The 25,423-nt window shown below is 33.5% G+C and overlaps 2 protein-coding genes across 2 annotated transcripts; one reads left to right on the top strand and one right to left on the bottom strand.

Annotated features, from left to right (window-relative positions):
• The first annotated feature begins 1,032 nt into the window (after positions 1-1,032).
• Positions 1,033-4,456, top strand: LOC133307704 (serine/threonine-protein kinase SAPK2). Its single transcript, XM_061508254.1, has 9 exons — positions 1,033-1,307; positions 1,458-1,532; positions 2,247-2,348; positions 2,560-2,613; positions 2,697-2,789; positions 2,873-2,965; positions 3,108-3,212; positions 3,325-3,423; positions 3,768-4,456. The coding sequence occupies exons 1-9, from the start codon at positions 1,188-1,190 to the stop codon at positions 4,044-4,046; spliced, it is 1,020 nt and encodes a 339-aa protein (XP_061364238.1). The 5' UTR covers positions 1,033-1,187; the 3' UTR covers positions 4,047-4,456.
• A 2,429-nt stretch (positions 4,457-6,885) lies between these two features.
• Positions 6,886-11,242, bottom strand: LOC133307699 (phospho-2-dehydro-3-deoxyheptonate aldolase 1, chloroplastic-like). The gene is made up of 5 exons (XM_061508247.1): positions 10,594-11,242; positions 10,213-10,490; positions 8,653-8,929; positions 8,213-8,458; positions 6,886-7,340 (listed from the first exon to the last, which is right to left on the bottom strand). The coding sequence occupies exons 1-5, from the start codon at positions 11,146-11,148 to the stop codon at positions 7,074-7,076; spliced, it is 1,623 nt and encodes a 540-aa protein (XP_061364231.1). The 5' UTR covers positions 11,149-11,242; the 3' UTR covers positions 6,886-7,073.
• Positions 11,243-25,423: the final 14,181 nt, after the last annotated feature.

Raw genomic sequence — 25,423 nt, forward strand, 5'->3', positions numbered from 1 at the left:
AAATAATTATTTATTTGCTTTATAAATAAAGGGGTTTTGATCTAAGAAATGCAAACTTTTAAAAAATTCACATGTTTAGTTCGTTGACCAAATGTTTTTTCGGACTAATGCAGGAAGACGCGTTTCATGTGGTTACGCGTTTAGTCATGCATCTGACACATGCGCGTTTCTGACAAATCTGAACACGTCTGTACTAGATGCGTGTTTCTGACAAGTCTGATGAGCACAATATTAAGATGCGTCATATTCAGGCACGCATTCCGTGGCATAGTTGCGTCACAGTCAGAAACGTGCACCTGGTACAGACGTGTTTAGACACATACCTAGTACATACGTGTTCAGATTTGTCAGAAATGCGCATATGTCAGGTGAGTGACTAAATGCGTAACCACCTAAAATATATCTTCCTGCATTAGTCCGATAAAACGTTTGGTCAACGAACTAAACAAGTGAATTTTTTTAAAATTTGTAATTTTTTGTTCAAAAACCCAATAAATTCACTTAGAACAAGAAAAAAAATCTTTAACGTCAAAACCTGCTTCAGTCAGTCAGCACTAGTGGAATCTATCTTTTCTTACCCCATTAAGGTTATTAAAACATTGCTCTCACTTTTCCATAATGAATATTTCAAAGGTATTGGTTAAAAAATATTTAATAAAAAAAAGTATTAAACATGCAATTTTAATATATTAATGTTTATAATTTTATTTTCTTAAAAAGCACAATTAGTAATCAAATTCTTTACTTCTATAATATCTTTCTTATATTACAAAAGACACATATTTTATTAAAAATAACAGAATGTATGGCTCTCACTGGCGCCATGTTAATTGTTACCTGAGTGTATTTTATTGACCTCATGAGTCATGTCAGTGAATTCAACACGCGTCAAAAGTTGTTCTGTTTTACTTTATGTTTTTTTTTTTTTTTTTTTTCCTATTTGCCACACTCTGTTTATCACCAGCAGCATTCACACTCGTGTCAAACACTGGCTTGCGTCTTTGTAAAGTTTAAGACTTTGGTGACATTTTCAAAACCCCGAAACCTACTCTTTTTTTTTGTCTCTATGGAATAATACACGTTTGTTTAATGAGCTACGCTTTTCATTCCCTATATGTCAAAAACAGAATATTGGGTTGTGTAGAATTGCACTGATCAAAAGGCTTGCGAATTGGGCAATAATAAACATGGAGCGCTACGATATTATCAAAGATATTGGGTCTGGGAAGTTTGCTGTGGCCAAGCTGGTTAGGGACAAGTGCACCAAAGAATTTTTTGCTGTCAAGTTTATTGAGAGAGGCCAGAAGGTCTGCTTCATCTTCTTTACCCTTTCAATTTCATTTTCAGTTTAATTTTTTTTTTCTCTCTCTTTGTCGATAATACTTTATCTGTGTTCGGTGCTCTGTGTGTGTGTGTGTGATTTTGTTTCTGTTTCACTTTGGAGATATGTTCTGCAGATTGATGAGCATGTCCAGAGGGAAATCATGAACCATAGATCATTGAAGCATCCCAATATTGTTAGATTCAAAGAGGTTAGTAAACTCATGTTCCTAATCATAATCACTAAAGGTGTCCAATTTTACCCCGAAATTGGACGTGTCATCTTTTTTTTTTTCTAGCTGAATATTAAAATTCAACAAAATATGAGATTCGTTTTTTGGTCTTCAGGACTCCTACTATTTTTGCTGTTTTTCGATTATGTTAACTGATTTCTTGGTTTAATTCAATGTCTATCGATTGGGAAATATTTTTTCTTTGCCAGTTTTTTTTTTTTTGTAATATATAAGTACGTTGTATTAAAAAATAGGGAAAAGTTCACCAATGCCCACGTGGTTTGTTTCAGAAACATTTATGCCCCTGTGATTTTTTTTCTATCACATATGTCCCTGTGCTTTATAAAAAATAAGAAACCACGAGGTATATGTGATAAAAAACATACCTTTTTACAAACCACAGGGACATATGTGATAAGAAAAAAACCACAGGGGCATAAGTGATTCTGAAGTAAACCACGTGGGCATTCGTGAACTTTTCCCTAAAAAATATAATATAAAATTATTAAGATAGTTTCTCTAATAATTTAAATTTTAAAATTAAATTTAGCAGCTCTCATCTTACGTAAGAGAAAGAGATAAACGAAAGTTAAATCAATTTTATACAAATAATAATAAGTTTTATTATAATATTTTTATATTTTTCTCTCTCTTAACGTGAAAAAATCCTTTATGTGATGACTCTACTTGCAGGTCCTGCTGACACCAACACACCTAGCCATAGTAATGGAGTATGCTGCTGGAGGAGAACTCTTTGACAGGATATGCAATGCTGGTAGATTCGGTGAGGATGAGGTAATGTAGAAAGGGGAGGTATAATTTGAATAATTTATGTAGTTCATTAAGATGTTATTTAGATTTTATCTTGCTGTAAAGGTGTCCATTTGATGAAGTCATCCAAAAGGTTGAACAAAGTCCATCTATGGTTAATTTTTTCTCTTAAGCTTGTATATATACATTATTTCATTCAGAATCTTTGGTCCTAAATCCTGTTACTTTTCATCAGGCAAGATTTTTCTTTCAGCAATTGATATCAGGAGTCAGTTACTGTCATTCAATGGTACGAAAATAAACTATTCCTTCATCATGAATCATGTACCTTACAATGAAAAGATATTTTTATTTAAAGGAATGCTTGTGCAGCAAATCTGTCACAGAGATCTGAAGCTTGAAAACACACTCTTAGATGGAAGCACTGCACCACGAGTCAAAATTTGTGACTTTGGTTACTCAAAGGTAGCAACGTTAACAAGGACTACAGCTCTAGTTTATGCCACCTTTGGCAAGTGATGTTAATTTGTTTTTACCTTGTCTTTTAGTCATCTGTATTGCATTCACAACCTAAGTCTACGGTAGGAACTCCAGCTTACATTGCACCTGAGGTCCTGATGAGGAAAGAATATGATGGAAAGGTAAAATTTTATTCTTCCTTATTGCTTATCCTTGGTCTTGGTCTTGGCTTTATTTTTTTTAACTATCTAAAGAAAGGTGGTCCTTTGTGTATCCTGTTCATTGTTTTCTTTGCTAATTATATATTGTCATTGTAAGCTGTAGATTGCAGATGTTTGGTCTTGTGGAGTCACCTTATATGTGATGTTAGTTGGGGCTTATCCTTTTGACGACCCAGAGGATCCCAAGAACTTCAGAAAAACCATTGGCGTGAGTGATAACTGCAAACTTGTTGAATATCTATATTAAGCAAAATGAAGTCTACAAATAGGAGTAAGTTGTTTAGTTATACGTTCTCTGATATGGTGTTTGCTTATTACAGAGGATACTTAGTGTCCAGTACTCAGTCCCTGATTATGTACGAGTTTCCATGGAATGTAGACATCTTCTATCACAAATATTTGTGGCCAGTCCTGAGAAGGTAGTTGGTTTCATGTCTAAAATCTAATTGTTGTTTTCTTCATTTTTAAATTTCTACAAGCTACAAGGTTTAATTGCTGTTGTGCTGCAGCATACTGCTTATATAACTGCTCTTCATATTTATTTTCATGCAAATTTTTAAGTTATGCTTTTCTCATACTAGGGCATGTTTAAATGCTGTTTTTCTCTATTTTGGATTCAAGAATATGTGGTTTGTGGGTTCTGGGCACAAATTCAAGTGATGCTTATCCTTTTCTCTATCTTAGGCATCTTGCTGAAAATCTTGTGTTGCAATGCATCTTGCTTCCTTTACAATTTCATTAAGTCATTCATTGCATTTTGCAGAGAATAACGATACCAGAAATTAAAAACCATCCATGGTTTTTGAGGAACTTACCCATAGAATTTATAGAAGGTGGAAGCTGGCAAATCAATGATGTAAATAATCCATTACAAAGTGTTGAGGAAGTCCTGTCCATTATACAAGAGGCAAGAAAACCTCTTAGCGTCCCCAAGGTTGGTGGCCTTCTTAGTGGGGGCAGCATGGACCTGGATGACTTGGATGCTGATGCAGATATTGAAGATATAGACACAAGCGGTGATTTTGTGTGCCCTCCTCTTTAAGTGTATGCATGAACAAGCTGAGCTATTGTTTGCTATGAAAATGTGAATAGATATGCTCAGTGGGGGCTGAAATTCCTTGCTGGTTGTTTTTTAAATTAAGATCAGTCGCTCCACTTGTATTGTATGGCTTGTTATTAGTTTTGACATTTCAAGGGTTTTTCCTTCTGTTCTTTTTACCATCTCCCCATCATGCGTTGTCACATGTGGATATGATCAAATTCAGGAACTGAGATATGGGAAATAGGAGAAGTATACTAATGTTACTGGATTCTATATTGTGGAAATTGAGCAGCATGGCTATCCTTGGAGGCTTTTCCCTCTACCGTGATGCCTCCCTCATAACTTTGCTGATTTCAGTTCTTCCCTTGGACTAAAAATTGCTCCCAAGACATTGTCGCCATCCAAAATACAATGGCACTTACAATTACGAAACAAAATGAAGAATTCCAACTGTGTTACTTCTATAATTGCCTAGTCTATCCGTGGATCACAGCAACAAAGCAAAACATATTTATTGTGCAGGCACAATAGGCTTGTTTAACTCGAACACTATGCTTATATTCTTGATAATTAGCCAAAATAAAAGTTCTAAACATTGCCAGTACAAAGATCAGTTAATTCTCCATATGAACGCATCCAAAATGATTTCATATGCATGTAGATCAAAGTCTACATTGTGTGCACAAATCAACAAGCATTCAAGAAAATTAAACAGTGCTGGAGGATGAGACATGTCTTATTCTTTATGCCTAAATATGTAATCAAAACACTCTTAAGGAATGTAAAGCTTTGGCTTTTTCGAACTTTGATCATGATTCCTGTTGACGGAGAATTAATACAATGTTGTTGTCTTTGAATTGATGACTTTGATGCCGAAAGGAAATGATGATTTCATTATTTTAAGAGGAAGGAGGCGCGATGACAATGCTGATTTCATCCTTTTAAGCTACTGGCTTCTGTAAGGTTACTATATAAGTTGTTTTCTGCTAAGTTACTATAATCTTTAGCACATCAAAGCTGATATGATTAAATCAGAGTTGTAGCTAATCATACCATCATGTGATTAGACCAAAAAGTTCATCATTCTTAAAACAACACAATTACACAAGTACAAACAAAAGTTAAGAGTTTAATGTGCTATTAATCATCATACGTACAAACATCCAGTTATCTGTAAATAGCTTATCCAAGACTAAAGTCTACAATTTAACAAGTCAAATTGGATAAACTAAACTACAAAGTTGTTACAATTTTACATGCCCACATCCAATTTGCAATATGATCATAATATATTATAATATCTGCTACACCTTCAACATATAACTTTAATAAGTTTTCATCATTCAAGTTTGTTCTCACTATGTTACAAATTTCATTCTTAGTCTCTATTTTTGTATGATACATATCTTCCATTCTAAAAAAAATAGTCACATATACTTTAAATAACAAAATTGCAAAGAGTATTATCAATCAAATTCAGATTTATAATATTTGAATATTATTATCTAGACGCAGAAATCGAATTGTGCACAACCATGAACTATGTATTGTCTACAATCAAGCATTTAATTTAATAGAATGCTGCTTATATATATATATGCTCATTCCAAACTAGTATCCTTTTCAATAACTACATAGTCAACTAAATCAACTATTTCTAGCTTGTCGTCTTGGTAAAACCACAACAAATATAAGCATGCGGCAGACTCTTTCTTGGAACTCAATTGTATATATATGCTTTTGTTCATATGTTTAGAATTTAGCATTTTGACACTGTAACCATAAAATGAAAATAAATAAAATATTTAATAAAAAAATTTAGAAATTGTATACCACTTATGACCTTGCCAAAGAAATGACCTTCTTAAATTCTGTCAGTTATATCATTTATCTTCGTTTGGAAAACTCAATATATAATGTGAGGACGATAATATATGTTTTATTTCTCATTTACAAAGCTGACTTTATTTTTAACCATTTTGGATTAAACGTTCACGCTGCAATCAAATTTGGATAAACAAACCCTTTAAAATAAAATCATTGCATCACGACAATTATTAAAGATATATCTCATCCTCTGTTGAAAGAAGATGGAACAATAGTATCTCATCCCCGCCTAGGAAACGTCGAGGTTTGGTAGCAATCAACAGAGAAGAAATAGGGGTAGTAAGGGAAGGTATGGAAAATCACTGAGAATGATTTTATAATAGGAAAATTGTCATTAATGAAAATAATATGTTGTCATTTTCATTCTTTTGAGATGATAAAGTTGAAAACCAGAACAAAGATAAGTCAGAAAGAGGTGTTCTCTAATTTTTATTCTAAAAACCGAATATTATTTTTGTTTTTTCGTTCTTAAAACTAAAAAACAGTTTTCTAAAACACTAATCAAACATGCCCAAAAAAAAGTAATCAAACATGCCCTATATCCAAAAAAAACTTGTTATGCTAGATCGTGAATAATTCCCAAACGAGCCTGAATGGGAATACTAAGGTCACTTTCATCAAATGTGGGCTACTGCCCATAGAACCAATAAAGGAACTAGCCATAATATATGATATTTACAGCGAGAGCAATTTGAAAACGGCAGGACTATCTAGCCCCTTCACTCATGATCGAAATAGTCACCGTCCAATCTTTCATGCACCTATTATTTCAAGCCTTCAACTCATCCCCGAAGCAATGTTCACATAAAGAGAAATATCAGAAAATGAGTGAGTGGCAACTTGAACAACCCACCCCAGTAAAAGTACAAGAGCAAGCAAGTGCTTTGTCACCATAGAGACTTGAATTACAAACGCAATCGAAACTTTTTCGTTTCTTTTATTAATAAGTTCTCTGGTCCTTCCAAGTTCAAACGTATTACCAGGCAGTATACACATACAAATACAGTACACAACAACATAAGCTAACTATCTAACCAGTCCAAGTCCACATCCACATCCACGTGTAACATAAAAGTGACAGCCATAGATAAATATATAGGAAAAAGAAAGAAGATATTTTGTTGATTCCGAAAGCCCCTTTTACAGACCTAAAGAGGCAAGAGGCTGCTGCGAACTGATCCTACTCTTTCTTAGACGTTCAGAGATGATAAAGGCAAGCTCAAGAGATTGTGAAGCATTGAGCCTAGGGTCACAGTGTGTGTGGTAACGTGAGCTCAGGTCATCAAATGTGACCGTCCTTGACCCACCAATGCACTCAGTCACATTCTGACCCGTCATCTCTAGATGAACTCCTCCTGGGTTGCTTCCTTCTTGTTCGTGCACATCGAAGAATGCTCTCACTTCAGCCTGTCCAATTAATTCAGTGGAAAAAGTTAGTGGCATCAATAATCATAATCAAATTTCAGAACAATGATGTTTCTTTCCATAAGTTGGTAAGAATATACATTTACAAACCATGTGGGTCCCAAACGTCCAATCCCACCTACTGATAAGGAAATGCAACCCAATCCCACAATGGCATTTCTTACTGACCAAAGAACCAAAGAATGGCTTGAATACTTCACTATTTCACCTACTACAAGTAGACCCCTTTGATTACCAACCACTCCAGCTTCTAAATATTATATAGCCTTTGAATTCGGTAGCCATCATTAAAGACCAGTACAGAAGCAATTAAAAATACGTATACTTCGTCAAAGTAAACAGGTCTGTACTTATTTCCCAACCTTCTTTTTCAATGTTTTCTCTTTCTTTCAAAATTCAAATATAAGTTCGAGTAAAGTTTGTTTTTGGGTCCCTAAAAAAACCACGATCCCCGCTTTTATCGCTTGCAAAAAAAATCAACTTTTGATCCTTTACGATTCCAGTTCTTTGAAAATGTGATCTTCTCAAAAATCTTTGAAAATGTGATCTCCTAAAAAATTCAATGAAGATCCAATTTAGTCCCAAAGAAGGACTAATATGAGTTTTTTTTTATAAAAGACAAAAATGAGAACCATATTTTTTGTTAGGGATCAAAAAGAGCTCTACTCTATAAGTTTTAAGAATTTTTTTCTCCAAATATTATGACTAGCACAGTGAAGCGATTTCATTTTTTGTTAAGGAAGACGACAACAACTAAAATTTGACTTTAATCCAAACATATACATATTTAAAGCTATCCAACACTACAGCCACTCATAACCAATTAAAAAGAGAAAGAATCACAGTAATTATACCCTGATGGCATCGAAGGGGCGAGTTTTAAGACCACATGGAGCCTTTATGGTGTTTCCGTGCATGGGATCGCTGACCCATGTGACAATTTGTCCTGCTCTACGCACTGCCCTGATTAAATGTGGAAGCTTCACTCTCATATTTTCAGCTCCCATCCTTGTGATCACAGTGATTCTCCCCGGCTTGTTTTGGGGATTCAAGATCTCAATGAGTTTAACCAACTCATTAGGATCCATCTTATCACTTGTCTGTCAATGCATCAAAAATCATATAACTCCAATAAAGCAAATAAAACCACTAAGATGCAGAGGAATGAAAAATAAAAAACTAAGAGATTTGAGAATCATGGAGATTATGCTAAGTGAATTAATTTGCTTGATCAAGCTTCTTTATGAACTCATAAAATGAAAGTGCAGTCGGATAATAAGAATCATGTCCAAACCTTAATTCCTAAAGGATTAGCAACTCCTCTTAAAAACTCAACATGGGCACCATCCAGCTGCCTTGTCCTTTCCCCAACCCAAAGCATATGAGCTGAGCAGTCATAGAAGAGACCAGAAGTTGAATCCAACCTAGTAAGTGATTGTTCGTATGGCAATAACAAGCATTCATGAGATGTCCAGAATTCAGTTGTTTTCATTATAGGATGGTCCACTGTGAGCCCAGCAGCAGCCATGAATCCAAGGGCCTCATCAACTCGGTGAGCAAGCTCCCGGTACCTACCATGCCAAAAAGAGATTTAATTTACCTCAAGCCACACATATACTTGAAGATTAACATACCTACACCATGGTAAAAAAAAAGAGAGTATACAGGCACATTGTTCGTAGCAACTATTATCTAGAAAGGAGTGAAAGAACAATACTGTTATTTGTACACCGTTTTCATTACAACGTTTTTATACTTCTTCCATTTTATATAATAAAACAACAAAAGCATACATCTACACACCTCTAACTTTATCATCCCAGACTGGAAAGCATGAACAAAAGCAGTGAAAGAACAATATTGTTATTTATACACCATTTTCACTACGACGTTCTAAACTTCTTCCTTTTTAGATATTATACAACAAAAGCATACATCCAACACACTCTAACTCTATCATCCCAGACTAGAAAGTATACACTAAAGTGTAAACATTATGTTGTTGAAATGACAAAGGCCGTAAAAGAAATCCAGCACGGTCATCTTGTGATATATGTAACTTCCGAAAATATACTCCACCAATCTATATTATTTATCTGAGTTAAATACTACAAAATTAGGAAATAGTTGAACTCTCACTTCTTTAATGCACCATTAAATTTAGCTGTATATGTGCAAACTCACATCAACAACACAAATACGCATACAATCGAGTAACTTTGAGTGCACAGCGGGTCCTTTCGTGTGATACAACTTTATGGAAAATAAAACAAGTTACACGTATGATTTCAATCACATCTCACAAATATCGGGGAAGGAGTTACTGAGTAAATAGGGAATACTAATGGAATATTCTCCCTTAAGTGATATATGCGAGAGAAATCATATGCATAACCATCATCCATCATCATCAGATATCACTTTGTGAACAAATCATGTGACTCACGTTGATTTAACAAATTTTCACAAAAATAGTGACCATGACAAGTTGTGCTGTAGCAGTCAGCATCATCACTTATGAGGAACAACAACCCAATTCCCACAACCTTCCAATGTAAACATGTATCACCACTTATCAGACACCAATAATCTCTTTACCTTTTCTCCTATGAAACAAAAAGAGCTTCTTTTTTATTTTTATTTAAATCAAATTAGTTTTTATCCTTTTTTTATAAAATCTTAACAATTAAAAGAAGGTTGATCTAGATTTCATATAACCAGAAACCCGAAAGTACATCAGGGAACCTTTAACCAGTGAAAACGGCCAATTCGATGGATTGATCCACCCCAAATACAAATTACAAAATAAAAGGACTGTAATTGCAAAAAATTAAAAAAAAAATTAAAAAAATACCTGTCTCCCTGCTCGCTCTTCTGAGTGAAGTCCAAATTCCATTGAGTGACCCTCTGCATAGCAGCATAACCTCCGGTGGCAAAAGCTCTAAGAAGATTGAGAGTAGCAGCAGCTTGACAATAAGCTCTAATCATCCTCTGCGGATCAGGAATCCTTGACTTTTCATCAAACGCATCTCCGTTAACGTTATCCCCTCTGTAACTTGGAAGCTTCACGCCGTTCTTCTCCTCGAACGGATCCGATCTCGGCTTAGCAAATTGACCCGCCATTCTTCCCACCTAAACAAACAATACCCAAATTCACATTTTCATCTTCATCACAAAAGAAAGAAAAAAATGATTTTATTTTATTTTTTGTCCTTTTTTGTGTGTGGGGGGGTACCTTGATAACTGGCATTTGGCCACCGAACATCATAACGACGCTCATCTGAAGAATGATTCTGAAGGTGTCACGGATGTTATTGGCATTGAACTCCTTGAAGCTCTCAGCGCAGTCTCCACCTTGAAGAAGGAAGGCATTTCCCAAGGCAGCCTCGCCCAGACGCTCCTCCAAGGTCCTGGCTTCACCGGCGAACACGATTGGGGGGAAAGCGTCGAGGGTTTGGAGCACCGAGTCCAGGTCCTCCTGGTTCGGGTATTCGGGCAGCTGGAGGGCCTTCTTCAATTTCCAGCTCTCTGGGGCCCACTTTCCCTGACCGGCATTACGGGCTGGGGTGGCTGTCTGTTGAGGTTTCGGTGGCTTGTCGGAGACGACGGGGTTCTTGGCGGGCTCGGCGGCGTGGACGGCTACAATGGAAGGTGTGGGCCTGGGCCTGGGCCCGGACCCGGGAAAAGAAGATTGGTTGAGTTTGGTGGGAGTGGAATGAATAAGGGGGTTGGTTGAGTTTGGGATTAAGGATTTGTTGGAAATGAGAGAGTTGGTAGTGGAGATAGCCATTGTTGTTGGTATTATAATTAAACAATGGCTTCGAGGGGATTCAGGTCACGCTTTCTAAGAGGTGCCTGAAGAGGACGAGGGAGGTTTGCTGAGGGTTTTATAAGGAAATGGTTTACCCTCGTTGTTGTTGTTGTTGTTGGGTTGTGTGTCGGGTGGAGACGTGGTGCGGGGGTTGTTGGGGGAAGGGTGTTTTCGTCAACTGAGGTTTCTCTCAGGGGTATTATGGGGAATGTCATGTGTTATTTGGCAGTGCAGTCAAATTGATTGTTTATCTCTCCTCCAAGTACATAGAATAGAAGTATATAAAATCATTTAAAGATAAGAAGAAAAAAGAAGAAGTGAATTTCATGGGAAAAGTGTTTTTTAAATGATATAAAATTTTTATTTTAAGAGAGAGATAGACACAAAGAATGAAAATTATGGAAGATTAAGTATGTGGTTTTTTTTTAATTTAAATTTTAAATAAAAATATATTTTTTTGTGTCTGTCTTTTTTTTAAAATGGCCTAACTTATGTTATTTAAAATGACAAATAATAAATTATTTATTTATAAATATTTAAGAAATAAAATTATCTTATATAACATATTAAACCCATTATTTTGCCGTTCTTCACCTAACTAATCGTCACTTTTTAGTCGCAGATCCGTAGACGGCGCGCCGTAGATTTAATGGCCCAGCTGAATAATAACATTTTTTTTGTCACTTGAGTGAATTAGTGTTTTTATATGCAACTACAATCACAAATTTTAATGTCCCTATTATACTATAAAAATTACTTGTAAGTTTTCTTTTTTTAAAAAAAATAATTAAAGCTGTTTTTTTTTGTGGTAAACAATTAAAGCTGCTTTTATTTGAATGTATCTGTTTAGATCTAAATGTATTTCAGTTTTGATTTAAATTTAAATGTATTAGTTGGCAGAATGATTTGTATAGTTAATGGTATTTGTATTTGTCATTTAACATGATACAATAAACTTTTCTACACACACAACATTTCGTGAGCCCACACTTTTTGAAGAAAAAAAAAAGAGAAGATTATGGCACGCAAAACGAATCTCTATAACATTACAGAATCACTTTTCCTACAACATAACTCTTGTAAAACTCATAATTTATACATCATTTTATATAGGTTACTCTATTTAAGGCTGAACATATTTATGAATCAAACACATCTCTATTCTTCAGGTAAAAACAAATTTTAAATTAGGGATATATAAAATATTGTGTCTTCTTTTTTTATATAAACTTTTTTTTCGGTAAACAACAAAAAATATACACACTTTACCTATTAATCTTAATAATATTATATTAAAATCTCAACTAACTTTCACTTTTTTCTCTTAAAATTCTGATTTAATAGTATTGAAAAAAAATTAGAATAAGCATGAAAAAAATAGAAATAATATCATGTTCCTTTAAATTATGTCAATCATCTGTGCATTTATCTTAAAATGGGAATAATATCTTAAATTGTAAACTATTTAAAATATCATTGATAACAAATATTAAATTGAAGTAGACTTTTTTTTTTTTTTTGGGTACAATGATAAAATTAAGCAAAAATGAAAAACAGAAATTGAACTGCGTCTTTACAAAAGCAATGCCCATTGCATCAGCCGCCAGGACTAAGGAGGGGCAAGACCAGCAAGGGCGATAGGGGTGGCAATACAGGTATTGACCCGCGGTTTGACTCGTGACCTGACCCGCCAAATCACGTGTCGTGTCAACCCGCGGGTCAGGGCGTATCGTGTCAGGGTTGTGTAAATGTGACCCGGTTTTTTTCGTGTCGGGTCACGTGTCAACCCGCGGGTTCGCGTGTCAACCCGCACAGTGTCATTTTTTTATTTTTTTATTAAATATTTTATTATATTATTATTTTTATTCATTTATATATTGATATATATAGTCATTGTTTAGTATAGAAAAGAAAAGAAGGAACTAAAAATCTCAAAAAACATAAGCTAATCTTTTTTTTTTATTGTTTTTAATTTATTTATTTTTCAAAAAATCCCACTTTTTTTTAAATTTTAAATTTTGCGGGTCGTGTCGTGTCGACCCGTGACCCGCAACGGGTCGTGTCAGGATTTGTGTTTTGTGACCCGTTTACAAAACAGGTCGTGTCAAATAGTGTACGGGTCGTGTCGTGTCGGGTTGACCCGTATTGCCACCTCTAAGGGCGAGAGTTAGACCGTTGAAAACCTATCAAGGATTCAAGAGAGCTTTGTTATATGCATATAAATTTTTATTAATTTGTCTGAGAACTTACGACATTTTAATCATTCTTATATGAATTGAGATTTAGTTTAGACAAAATATTAAATTACAAAAAATTATATTTAAAAAGTTTAAAGCAAATGTAAACATATTAACGAAGGGGAGTTATTCTTATTATCATTTTAAATTTACCACTCTTAGCATTTGTTTAATTATTGTTGGATCAATATTTTGATATCATAGTTATTTTTTTCTTTCTTTCAACTGTTAATCTCAAATTGATTCAACAATAACCAATCAGGTAATAGGAATGATAAAGCTAAAATGATGATAAACATTACATTTTCCATTAATGGAAGGCTTAAATAGAATTTATTTATTTTTTATTTTAATTTAAGGTATAAATTATATTTTTTATTTCTCTTCCTAGATCTAATATTTCTTGTTTACTTTGTAAGTGTCACTAATTTTTTATTTTTATGTTTCATAAAAAAGGAGGACCGGTGCCCCAAAGCAAACAAAAGAATCACAATAGAGCCTCTTCACTAGCACCGGTTTTATTATATCAGCCTTATATAACTGCATCACATCACACGAGGCATCGAGTTATACACCTGCATTCCTTCCTTTTTCTCACAGTTGTGAAATTCGGCTCGATCTGATAAACTGGTCATCAAATTAGTTCGAATCAAGTATTAGATTGGTTATGCATGTGATCCAGTCAAATTTGGTCAAATCCGAACAAAACCGATCAAACTCGATCAAAATCGATGACCCGATTGGGTCATGTATTTTTACATAAAAAAACCAGAAAATCAGAAGACCAAAATTGTTTTATTTTGTCAAAAAAAAATGTAGAATTCATTTAAAAAAAAATTATCAGTTTATTTGCTAGTATATTCTTCTATAATGATCTCAAATTTCAGCTTTCAATACTGAAACAATTTACGGAACAATAAATTAAGAAAATGTGATATATGTCATTTAAATGTAGATAAATTTGAAAAATATGAATTCAATGTCATTAGAGATATGCGTATAGAGATTCTGAGTTTAAATTTACATAGTAATAATGTGCATTTTCATTTATTTTGCTTCGTAAACTTATAAAAGTGTGATTGAATAATTTTTGAGCTTATTTAGTAAATATTGTTTAACTCATTTTAAATATGAAAAATATAATTAAATTTATATCTTCATATTTATATATAAGTTTTATATATCCGAGTCAATCAATCTGACCAGTGACTCAATACCAGACTTAATCGATGCTCGAATCAGATTTAATGGCTTTTCTCCACCGCATTTGCTGCAAATCAATCTACAATGCTGTTGCTGTCACGTATCACGTATGCTTGAAATTAATTTGCCACTCCTTGTTTTTCCATACTCAAATCCAAACCATTATGCATGACTCACTTGAGATGTTACCATCAAGATAAGCATAACCAAAACTAGTTACTCTTCAACTCCTTCCTTAAAAATTAAAACTTTTCATAAATTCGTCCCAAACTTATAAAAGTAGTAATTTTAGAAAAATCTTAAATCACTCAGATGTCAAAACTGCCTCACATGAATGCCAATGTTGTAATATTCACACGAACAACTTTTTAAGTGAATTACTTATCGTATCCAAGCAAACATAGAAATAATCTAATTAGATTATTTCTTTTCTTTTTTTGTAAATAGAAATTAGACTATTAGTGATTAAACAGAATGGAAATAATTTCACAAAAAACAATTAACAACATTGGAAATAGAGACTTTTTTAATATGCACCCTGTGCATGATTTTTTGGGTGCTTTTTTTTCAAAAAAAAAAAAATTCTCTTTCATTTATATCCCTATTTTCTTGTTAAATTTCCTTCTTTTTTCCTAATTCTTTTTAGATAAAGCCCACCAAAGCCATCCATCCAAAATCCCGATGCTAAGTACAAAAAGTTAGCAAAATGAGCTATAAATAATGGGTTTAAATTATCTTATATTGACAAGTGAGCTTCCAAGGGTTTGCTTGAGTCAGGGTTCAAACTCTGTCTCAAGCAAATTCTTGAAAAATCTTTGAGGGTCAGAGGATGTGTCTCTCTTCTCGAATGGAGGATTAGTCTCATCCTTACTCCGGTAGTGAAGCTCAATGCACCCGTTGTTCCAATAAGAGGCTAACCTACAGGGCCGTATCCCGAGAGTAAGGTGACCGGAAGAGGTTGAATGGGGATACCTCCAAGTTATAAAAAAAAAAATAATAATATCTTATGCAAGTGAGACATGAAAAGATGTACCATTTCTTTTCTTTTTTTGATTTTTTAGAAAATGATAAGATCTACAATATTTATTTCTATAGCATGAGGTAAGACATCTCCCATAAATAATTTGTCATATATTACATCTCCCAAAAATGTAACTACATTGAAAAATGAAAACACAATACAGAATAACATGATGGATTTGACTTCGTCATGAAAAATGTCTACAACAAAGACCGGCTTGGCCGAGCCGATAAATCACAAGGCAAGCCTTGTCCCTTTTGACAAATCCCAAAATCTTGCAGTCTTTTTGCTTTAGGTTGTTGTGGGAGTTTGGTGTGTAGATAGGTTGCGATTTACTACCATTTTGTTAATTTGGTTTCCGTTGACTTGTCCTGCTAACAACAAGTACTTTATCTATTGAACCACTTTTAAAAAAAAAAATAGTTATATCATGTTATAGAAAATTGATTATGTCATACTATAGACACAAGACACATATTGGTTGTGTCATGATATAGACACAAGGTTTACATTGGTTATGTCTATAGTATGACATAACAAATTTTCTGTAACATGATACAGTTTTTATTTTTTTTTATTTTCAAATCCCTTATCTCTTATCTATTTCATTTTACTCCTTCAGACGAAATACTAAATTCCTCCTTCGCATTATGCGAAAACTCTTCAAGAGGTGGGATCCCTGTTGTAAAACTACCAGCGAAATTAAGCATGGCTGGTGATTAGGTGAAGGCTCATATGTTTTGTTTATTAATTAAATAATGATACCTCAATAAAAAAGAATCTGATAATTAAAAAAAAAATCCATTTTGAAGAAAGTGATTCTGTATTAAAAAAATGAGAGAATTCTTTTATTGAATTAAAATATTTCAATTAAAATTAAAATTAAAAAAGGACAGCAAATTTAAATCGAACTCGTGCTTAAAGTTTTTGTTGCAAAGGAAAGGATGCGTGTCACTGGATTTTATGCACACACCACTGAACTCTCTCTTAGTAAATAATATAAAGCAAAGGTTTGCCAAGTGACTGTCATTCACAGCATACGGACTTAATTGAGAACCCAAAAGCTAGTGCTTCGTGTCTCCCACTAGCTAGGTCATTGCTACTATAATTTACAGAAAAAAAAAAAAAAAAAACCGTCAATGACTTCACACAGGCACAAAATGAAGCCTCTTCTTATTTGGGAAATGAGTGAGAAGTTTCAAATATACATGCCTTGAAAACACACTCGAAGAAGAATCAAGTAATTCCATCTCTACCATTTATGTTCTTGAACAAGGGGAAAATAGAAGGTTTTATAAATTATATTAAAAATTTAGTTTTTGATCAATTTCTTAATTTTAATAATAATATTCTAAATTTGATAGACTTAAATTTTTTACATTTTAAACTATAACAATATTGCAAATAGTTAGTATAGTTAAGGTAAGTTAACTGTATTTAATTTAGTAAATTATTGACATTTAACAATTTAATAATTGAAGTTGTAATTTGGTGGTGACTGTGGGACGCACAGCGTGGTTGGATGTACAGTTTCGTCCAGTGTTAATACCTCAGCTCGATCTGGATAGGTTAACCTGAAAACCAATGAACCTGTGACTTAATGAGTTCGAGTTAATCAATGGAACGATCATGCAACAGACTTGGTGAGAATATATCAATTTGACTTGGCTGATTTTTGTTAAAATCAATGACCCGGTCAGTTTTTGTCAAAATCGATGACCCAATCAGTTTTTCCTCTATTAGGTCATGCATATTTAATAAAATGCAAAATCTCTAAGTTGCAGTGCACTATTTTCAATTCTCAAATATTCATACAAATCACACTCATGCACACCAAAAAAAAAAATCAAACATTTAAAGTTAAAAAAGATGAAATTTAAATTAAAAACTCATGTAAGTTGGATTGAAAATTGAAAGCATGTTATACAAAAAAAAAAAAAAAAATTGAAAGCATAGAAGATAAAGGGGAGAGCTAATTTGAAATTTGAAAAGTGATATTAATTTACTTTTTAATAATGACCATATAGATAATTCTTTTTTTCCATAATTAGGGAAGGGCTTAAGTCTGGAGAAATAAATTACAAAGATGCAAGAGTTACACAGTTATGAAAAATAAATAAATTCTCATCCAATAAACTGGTCATATGAGGAGGAGGCTGGTTGAAGTTGGTAATATCCTTTTTCATGTTGAGGCCTTATTTCGCAAACCAATCCTTACATTTGTTGTCAGACATAATTTTGGATAAACATAATTATGAATTTTGCTATACAACATAAAAGTTACTATGAAGATATTTTGAGTATCGAATATAAATTATATACATCTATCTAGGTTATATGGTTTAGTTAGTGATCTATTAGTTGAACCAATAATTCACTGATCTAATACTCGATGACTTGGTCCACATTTAATAACATTGGTTTTGTATTTAATAACATTGGTTTTGTCAGCTATAGGACGGTTACAGTTCCTTGACTAAGGTAAGATGCAAATTATCATGTAGTATTCAAGCCAAAAATTATTTAGATTTAAATTTCTTCAGCCTAATCTATATGTTTTATAAGGTTATTTTGATTGGTTCATCTAATTCAACTCATCTTAACATCCTTATATATGATATTTCATATGATATTTCATTATTTCGCATACTTTAATAGTATTTATGATGTCGAATCAAACTTAGTAAAGAGTAAATATTTCATATAAGTATTTTCAAATTTAATTTTCAATTTCAATAAGTTTTAGTTCTTTTTTGATTTTTTTAGCAAGTTTGAGTATTTTAAGTTTTTTTTCCCGCTAAATCGATTGTTCATACTTTTGCTATATTGCAAGTTTAATTATAAATTAGTGTTCAAGACCTATAAAGCACCGACACTTCAAAAATTCTGACGTGTCGTGTCCGACACTTTTCGACACTCACCGACACTCCGACACTTCCCGACACTCCAATACTCATTGCAAAGACTCAAAAAGGTTCAAAGGTTACATTGCGTTGCATTTTGAGTTCCAACTATTAGATTCGTTAGATTACGATTATGATTTTATTGAGTTTAATATAAACATTTGAGATATATTATGTTTCTTTGCAAAATTGATGGGTATTATAAGTTTAGCTTTATTTTTTTGTTAAATTATTGAATACATATATAATATACACTACATAAATTAAAAATATTATATAATATCAAAACGTGTCCTAACGTGTCGAAATTTAACATTTTTTTGAATTAACGTGTCGAAGTGTCGTGTCGTGTCGTGTCATATCCCGTATCCCGTATCAGTGTCGGTGCAACATAGTTCAGGACCATCTTTTTTAATTTAACTTATTATTAGTATTTTTTTCAAAAAAATTATTTAGAAAACCAATATGACCGTCTATGGTCTTTTATAAAAAAAAAAAAAATATGTCCAGTAAAATTTTTAAAAAACTTTTTAACATATAAGGGGGCTAACAAGTACTTTTCAGTAAATAGACACACATGATTTAAGTATTTTGGAGGGATCAACTTTGTAATTTATAACTTTTTCTATGCAGCCACCACGCAAATTACAGCAAGACCTGGAGGGCTTTTTGACCCTTTTGCCCCTAATTAAATAATTAATAACCAATTTGCCCATCTCCCATAACTATCCACCATCCTGCCCCCATTTAGTCGATTAAGTTGCACTTTTAATCGACTAAATGGGCTAAACTCAGAAATTATGAAACGCGAATTTTAGTCGACTAAAAACTCACCTTAATCGACTAAATTGTTTGCACTTTTAGTCGACTAAGAGCATTATTTAGTCGACTAAAGATCGCAGATCAGGTTTTTTTTAAAAAAAACCCATTTCGCAAAGGGGGTTATTTTGAAACCCTAATCGACTAAATCGTTGCATTCCGTCCCCTCTCTCCAACCAAGTCTGAATCTCAACCCTTGAAGGTGCGATTGAAGCTTCCTTGGTTCACACTTGCGAAATCGACATTTAGGTAACGTATTCTGACTTGCATTTGGTTTTAAGTTTAGTTTTTTTTTTGGTTTTCTCCATGCATTTGATTTCTGTTTGCGGTTTTGTGGATTTAGGTTAGGGGTAGGGTGCTAAGTTTGTTGTGAGGGTGAGGGTTAGGGTTGATGTGGTGCCTTAGGCTTAGGGTTAAGGTTATGTTAGGGTTAGGGTTAGGGTTAGGGTTAGGGTTTATGTTGCTGTTTTGTTTGGGTTGTAGTGTTTAGGGTTAGGAATGGGTTTTTGTGTTCTGTTTTAGGGTTAGGGTTAGGGTTAGGGTTTCTGTTGCTGTTTTAGGGTTAGGGTTTCTGATTTCTGTTTTATTTTAGGATTAGGTTTTGTTTTTTATATTGAATTTTAAATTTTTTGATATTGTTATTGTTCATTGATTTTTGTTTCCACTTGCATTGTAGGTACAGTTGTTCCCATGGCTGGCCGTAGAAGATCGTCTAGCACTGGAAATGAGAGACGACAGAAGCTACGACAAGACGTCCGTCTTCGTCAAGGCCACAAGAGGAAGACCCCGCTGCTGTCGACCTCCCATTCGGATACTTGTTCGAGAATGACCCGGTGGTTCATGAATCTTTTATCCGTGACTTTGTTAACCGACCGATTTGTGGGGCCAAATCACTTGATACAGCCTTTTTTGAACAAGAAGGTTTTAACATTGTGAGGTGGTTGGAGGAATCACATCTTAGGACCTTGGTTGAACTGTCGTGTTCATATTCTGAGCTGCATGTACGGGTCTTCTACCATAATCTCAGCTACCATCAGGTGAGCTGAGGTCTAGGGTCTGCGGGGTGGACATCATCATGACGGCTCCGGTATGGTTGGAGTCACTGGGGTATGACTTTGATTCTGCGCAGACTGTGGAATATGACGCAGACAGCGGGACCATACTTCCAGGATATACACGCGGTGATGTCGTGCAGGAGCAGAGGAGAGTCTGTGGGCAACACATTGCCTATACGGTGGGGTTGCTTACTGTGGAGTCTCGCATACTACACTATGTCATCACTCACATTTTGTTTCCGCGAGCGTTCAATCATTCCAGGGTGTTGGAGCATGACATTCCCATCATGTGGGCTATCCGACATGGTACTTCGGTGAACTGGAGGCACTATATCTGTTGGATGATGTATAAGGTCAAACACAAGGGTGCACTTCCATTCGACATGGTACTTTAGTCGACTAAATAATGTGCTTAGTCGACTAAAAGTACAAACAATTTAGTCGATTAAGGTGACTTTTTAGTCGACTAAAATTCGTGTTTCATAATTTCTGAGTTTAGTCAATTTAGTCGATTAAAAGTGCAACTTAATTGAATAAATGGGGGCAGGATGGTGGATAGTTCTGGGGGAGGGACAAATTGATTATTAATTATTTAATTAGGGACAAAAGGGTCAAAAAGCCAGACCTGGAGCTACCGAAAAAATTCAAATTCCACATGGAAAGGAACTTGACTGTACACTTTGCAGTTCCCAGTTAATACACGTGCATGCATCAAGGTGCACGAGTGGTCTTCGGCTTGCAGTAAATTGACCAATATACCCTTTTATTTTGAAGCGGAAGATTTCTACTCGCTGTCCAAGTCATCCACCAACCCCCTTCCACTCCTTTTCCTTTCTTGTGTGCTGCTTTCACTTTTCTTCCATCTTTTCCTACCAACCTACCTATTCCAAACAAACCTGTATTTCAACCACACCACTGACACGAGTCCCTTAATACTTTTTTTTTTTTTTTTTTTTATAGCCCAGTCCCTTAATACTTACTTACACGTGTACTTAAACTCATAGTAGATTAAATACACGTGTGGAGATACAAAATATTAAAAATTTCAATTTTGTATTAAAATATTAAATCCAATTTTTTTTTGAAAAAAAATATTACTATTGGTTTTTAATAGTTTGTAATAAATCAAAAATTGAAAAATTAAATTATATAATACCACATTAATGAACGGTTTTATATATATATATATATATATATATATATATATATATATAGAGGGAGGATCCTTTGACACCGGTGTCAAAGAAAAAGTTTGACACCTCATCTGAGAGCCGTTAGATTAAAAAAAATCACTGGTGTCACATGCTTACAAATCAGAATCGTTGATTTTTTTTAATCTAACGGCTCTCAGATGAGGTGTCAAACTTTTTTTTTGACACCGGTGTCAAAGGATCCTGTCTCATATATATATATATATATATATGACTTATCGTTTCTCAAGCTGCTTAAGATAATTTTATCTCCGGCTACTAAATCATAATTGTACAAAGATAAATTGTTAAAGGAAGAGAGAGAAAAAGAGAATTATAACCGTTCAAAAGTGAATTAATTAATATAAAAAAATAAATAAACAAAATGACGTAATTTTGGGATGGCCGGAAATAAACTTATCTCAAATTATCGAAGAAATATTCTTCTCATATATATATATATATGAGATTGTTTGTAATACGATAGTAAATTAGTAATAACTTTCAAATTTAAATTCAAACCTTTGAGGATGGATCAAATCCTTAACTGTGCCGACCTTAGCTAAATTTAGAAAAAAAAAATTTGCAAACATTTAGAACTTTTATATAGCAGTTTTTAACAAATTCAATTATCTTTTCATCCACCAAAAAAAATTCAATTCTCTTTCCATATAGTACTAATTTGTTATATTAACACCTGTGCAACATAAATATTTCTCTAAAAATATACCTTGTGAACTAAATAAATTTTTGAATTATTTTTAGAAATTTCATTAAAAAATAGAGTAAATATTTTAATAAATTTCATGAAATTTTTATAGTACTCAAAAATAAAATTTACGATAACGGTATTTTAAAAATATAATTAAAAATTATTATTAAAAATCATGAAATATAACAAACAACACGATTAAATATAACTTTTAACATAAAGCTCTGATATAACTTTACCACACCAAAAAAACTCTAATATAAATGGGCCTATATGTCAGCTAACTTATCAGAACTTGGGCTTGGGTTGGGCCAAGATCAACCAATATAAATAGGCATCCTCTAGTTCAATAAAAACAAAAAACCCTAGCATGAAAGCATTTGCAATGATCACATCACAGGCATAGGCTAGACTATCTGCCTATTTGACTGACTTCTGGTTTTTTCGTTGTTAAAATTATTTTGTAGAGTAGTTATAAAACAAGTGTTTTTTATATTTTTTCTTATTTTGAAAGTTAAAATCAAATACAACCCATACATGTTTTTAAATTTGATTTTAAAAATAAAAAAATAGTTGCAGTTTTTATTTTTGTTTTTATTTTTACAAAACATTTCTTACCAAACAAGTTTTTTTGTTTTTTATTCTGAAAATCAAAAAAATATTTTTAAAATCAGTTATCAAAGAGAGCCTATCTTTCTCATATACATTGTGTCTGTGTTCGCTGACGATGTTGGGTTGTTGCTTATTTTCTTTATTCTCTTTGATTTTAAATATTCGAACGTTCTAATAAGAAGCAAGATCAGCATCTTGATTGGACATAGATGAATTTCGTTCTAATAACCAGGTCTCCTCTCGTCTCTAAATATGATTTTATTTATTTGGTCGTAGAATATTAGCAATGTGTTCTTACCAAGGTCCTTTTATCCTTCAATCACGCTGGATTTAAAGGGTTTGCAAATTCAAACTAACAAGTTCAAATGCTTTTGCATATTCGCGCAAATTTAAAGATTTGATGTTTTAAATTACGCTGCTTGATACCATTCATTCAATTAGATCGGAACAACAACATAAAACTACAGAGTTGTAAAATTATATCATGATCGACATGTGAGATGAGAGTGGATAGAAATATTTAGTGGTGATCGAAGGTATTTTTAGTTTTTCGATATTGTGTCCTGTGGGACAGCAATATGTCCCCTAATGAAGCGAGGGACAAATCTTTTCAATGTCCACCCATAATTTTTGTGAGCCTTTTTTAAAATGAAATATGAAATTGAATTCGTAGACATCATTATTGTACCACTTTAACTACTTGATTCCTAGCGCAACATATCTGGGTCACTCAGTAAAGGTGGGTCACTCCCCTACGGCTCCATATAGTGAGCATGTGAATTTCACTATAAAGAATTCTTCACTGACTCTCTGACAGCTTACCTAACGTACGTGGAGGAGCAATTCCTCATACTTAAAAGCTCACTCTTTTTCTCTTATAATATTGGGAAATATTTCTCCCATCCATATATATTACCTTCTCCACATAACGAGACATCTTGCGTCCATTAATTTTAGAGTAATATTTTCTTTCATATGACATAATTAATTTTCTCACAGACACGTAAAAGTGAGTTCATTAATTTTTTTACTTTTCTTTTATTTTAAAATTAGTGACCTTTACAATTGATTGTCTCTATGATATGACTTAAAAATTTTCTTACAACATAATACTTGTTTTTTCCTTAATTTTCTGATATATTACTTTGCTAAATTGTAAAGTAATCGTGTCGTTATACATTCTTCCTCTCCCTGGCATACTTGAGATAGCACTTAGTTATAGTGACTCTCAGAGATTTATGGTCTATACAACTGCTACCTTGAACGAATACACAGCGGGATATTACATCCCTATACGGACCTAACTCTAACTCCATAACAGCTCATTAAAGTCGTTTGTGGGAATATGTAAATTTCGATTTTCATATTTCTACTAGCGAAGTTAAAACCGAAACCTAAAAAAACCCAGCAATTTCAATTTACATATCCCAGCAATTGAAAATTGTTCGGACAAGGAAAACCCACAAACCAAGGTACTGTGGATCATTGATCGATTTGTCACTTAACCTATTAGGTTCGACATTGGGAACCATTTACTACAATTGCGGTGTCTATAACATTATTGGTCCCCTACATTTGACTTGACAACCTAATAGGGAACCTTTGACTAAATGTTGTGTGTCTAACATTACCGGTGCAAGTCCCTACTAATATTTAGAAAACGTGAGGTGGATCGTTAAGACTAAAAATGCAATAGGAACCTTCCAATTCGTTGTTTAATTACTTACTTTATGGCATAGATGCGAGAAGCAAGTTAATTAGCATGTTCTAATTAAGATGTTGCTTACTACCTTATCCGGTTGGACTTAATTTGTGCAGAGCTAGCTTAAAATGTTGGGCAAGTATTAATAACTATGTGTCGAGGTACTGCTCCCCCACCTATCTTCCAGCCTCAAATAAAAACTCTCTTAAATGCCACCAAACATTCGAAGCATAGGAAGAATATGCGCATTCAATATTAATTGACTCCATGGATTAATTACGTTAGCTTATAATGGAGTTGATGATGTCTGGGATGATGGCTCGCTGGGATGGGTTGAAGTAGCCGTACCAGATGAGGTTTACAGAGATTTTGCCAGTTAGGTAAGGGCCTTTATAGTATTGGAACTGCAACTGCAGGTGAACAAGGCTGAAGATAATAATACATGAGTATATAAGAGAGGCCATTTGTATTTTGTATATAGAGACCAAAGAAAACTGCGTAAAAGATGAGATGTTGTAACTTGTAAGGTATTGAGAAGAGAGATGTGGTGGTAGATAGGGGTGTTAAACGAATCAGAGATTTTTTAAGGGGTCTTTGTCTTAGCTCGTGAGAGTCTGAGTTTACATATCTAAAATCAGTTGTTGGAAACAGGCTTAAACGTGTATAAACGTTCATTTAATAAAAAAAACATTAGACTCCAATTCAAAAACTCAGCCTTAAAGCCTCTCTGACCTATTATACTAATTTTTATTTTTATTTCATATTTTTTATACTTCTCATAATAGCCTTCTATCTTTCCA

The sequence above is a fragment of the Gastrolobium bilobum genome, unplaced genomic scaffold, assembly GCF_033153095.1.
Source record: "Gastrolobium bilobum isolate Gb01-03AN ecotype WA unplaced genomic scaffold, APGP_CSIRO_Gbil_v1 utg11339, whole genome shotgun sequence".
NCBI lineage: Eukaryota > Viridiplantae > Streptophyta > Magnoliopsida > Fabales > Fabaceae > Gastrolobium > Gastrolobium bilobum.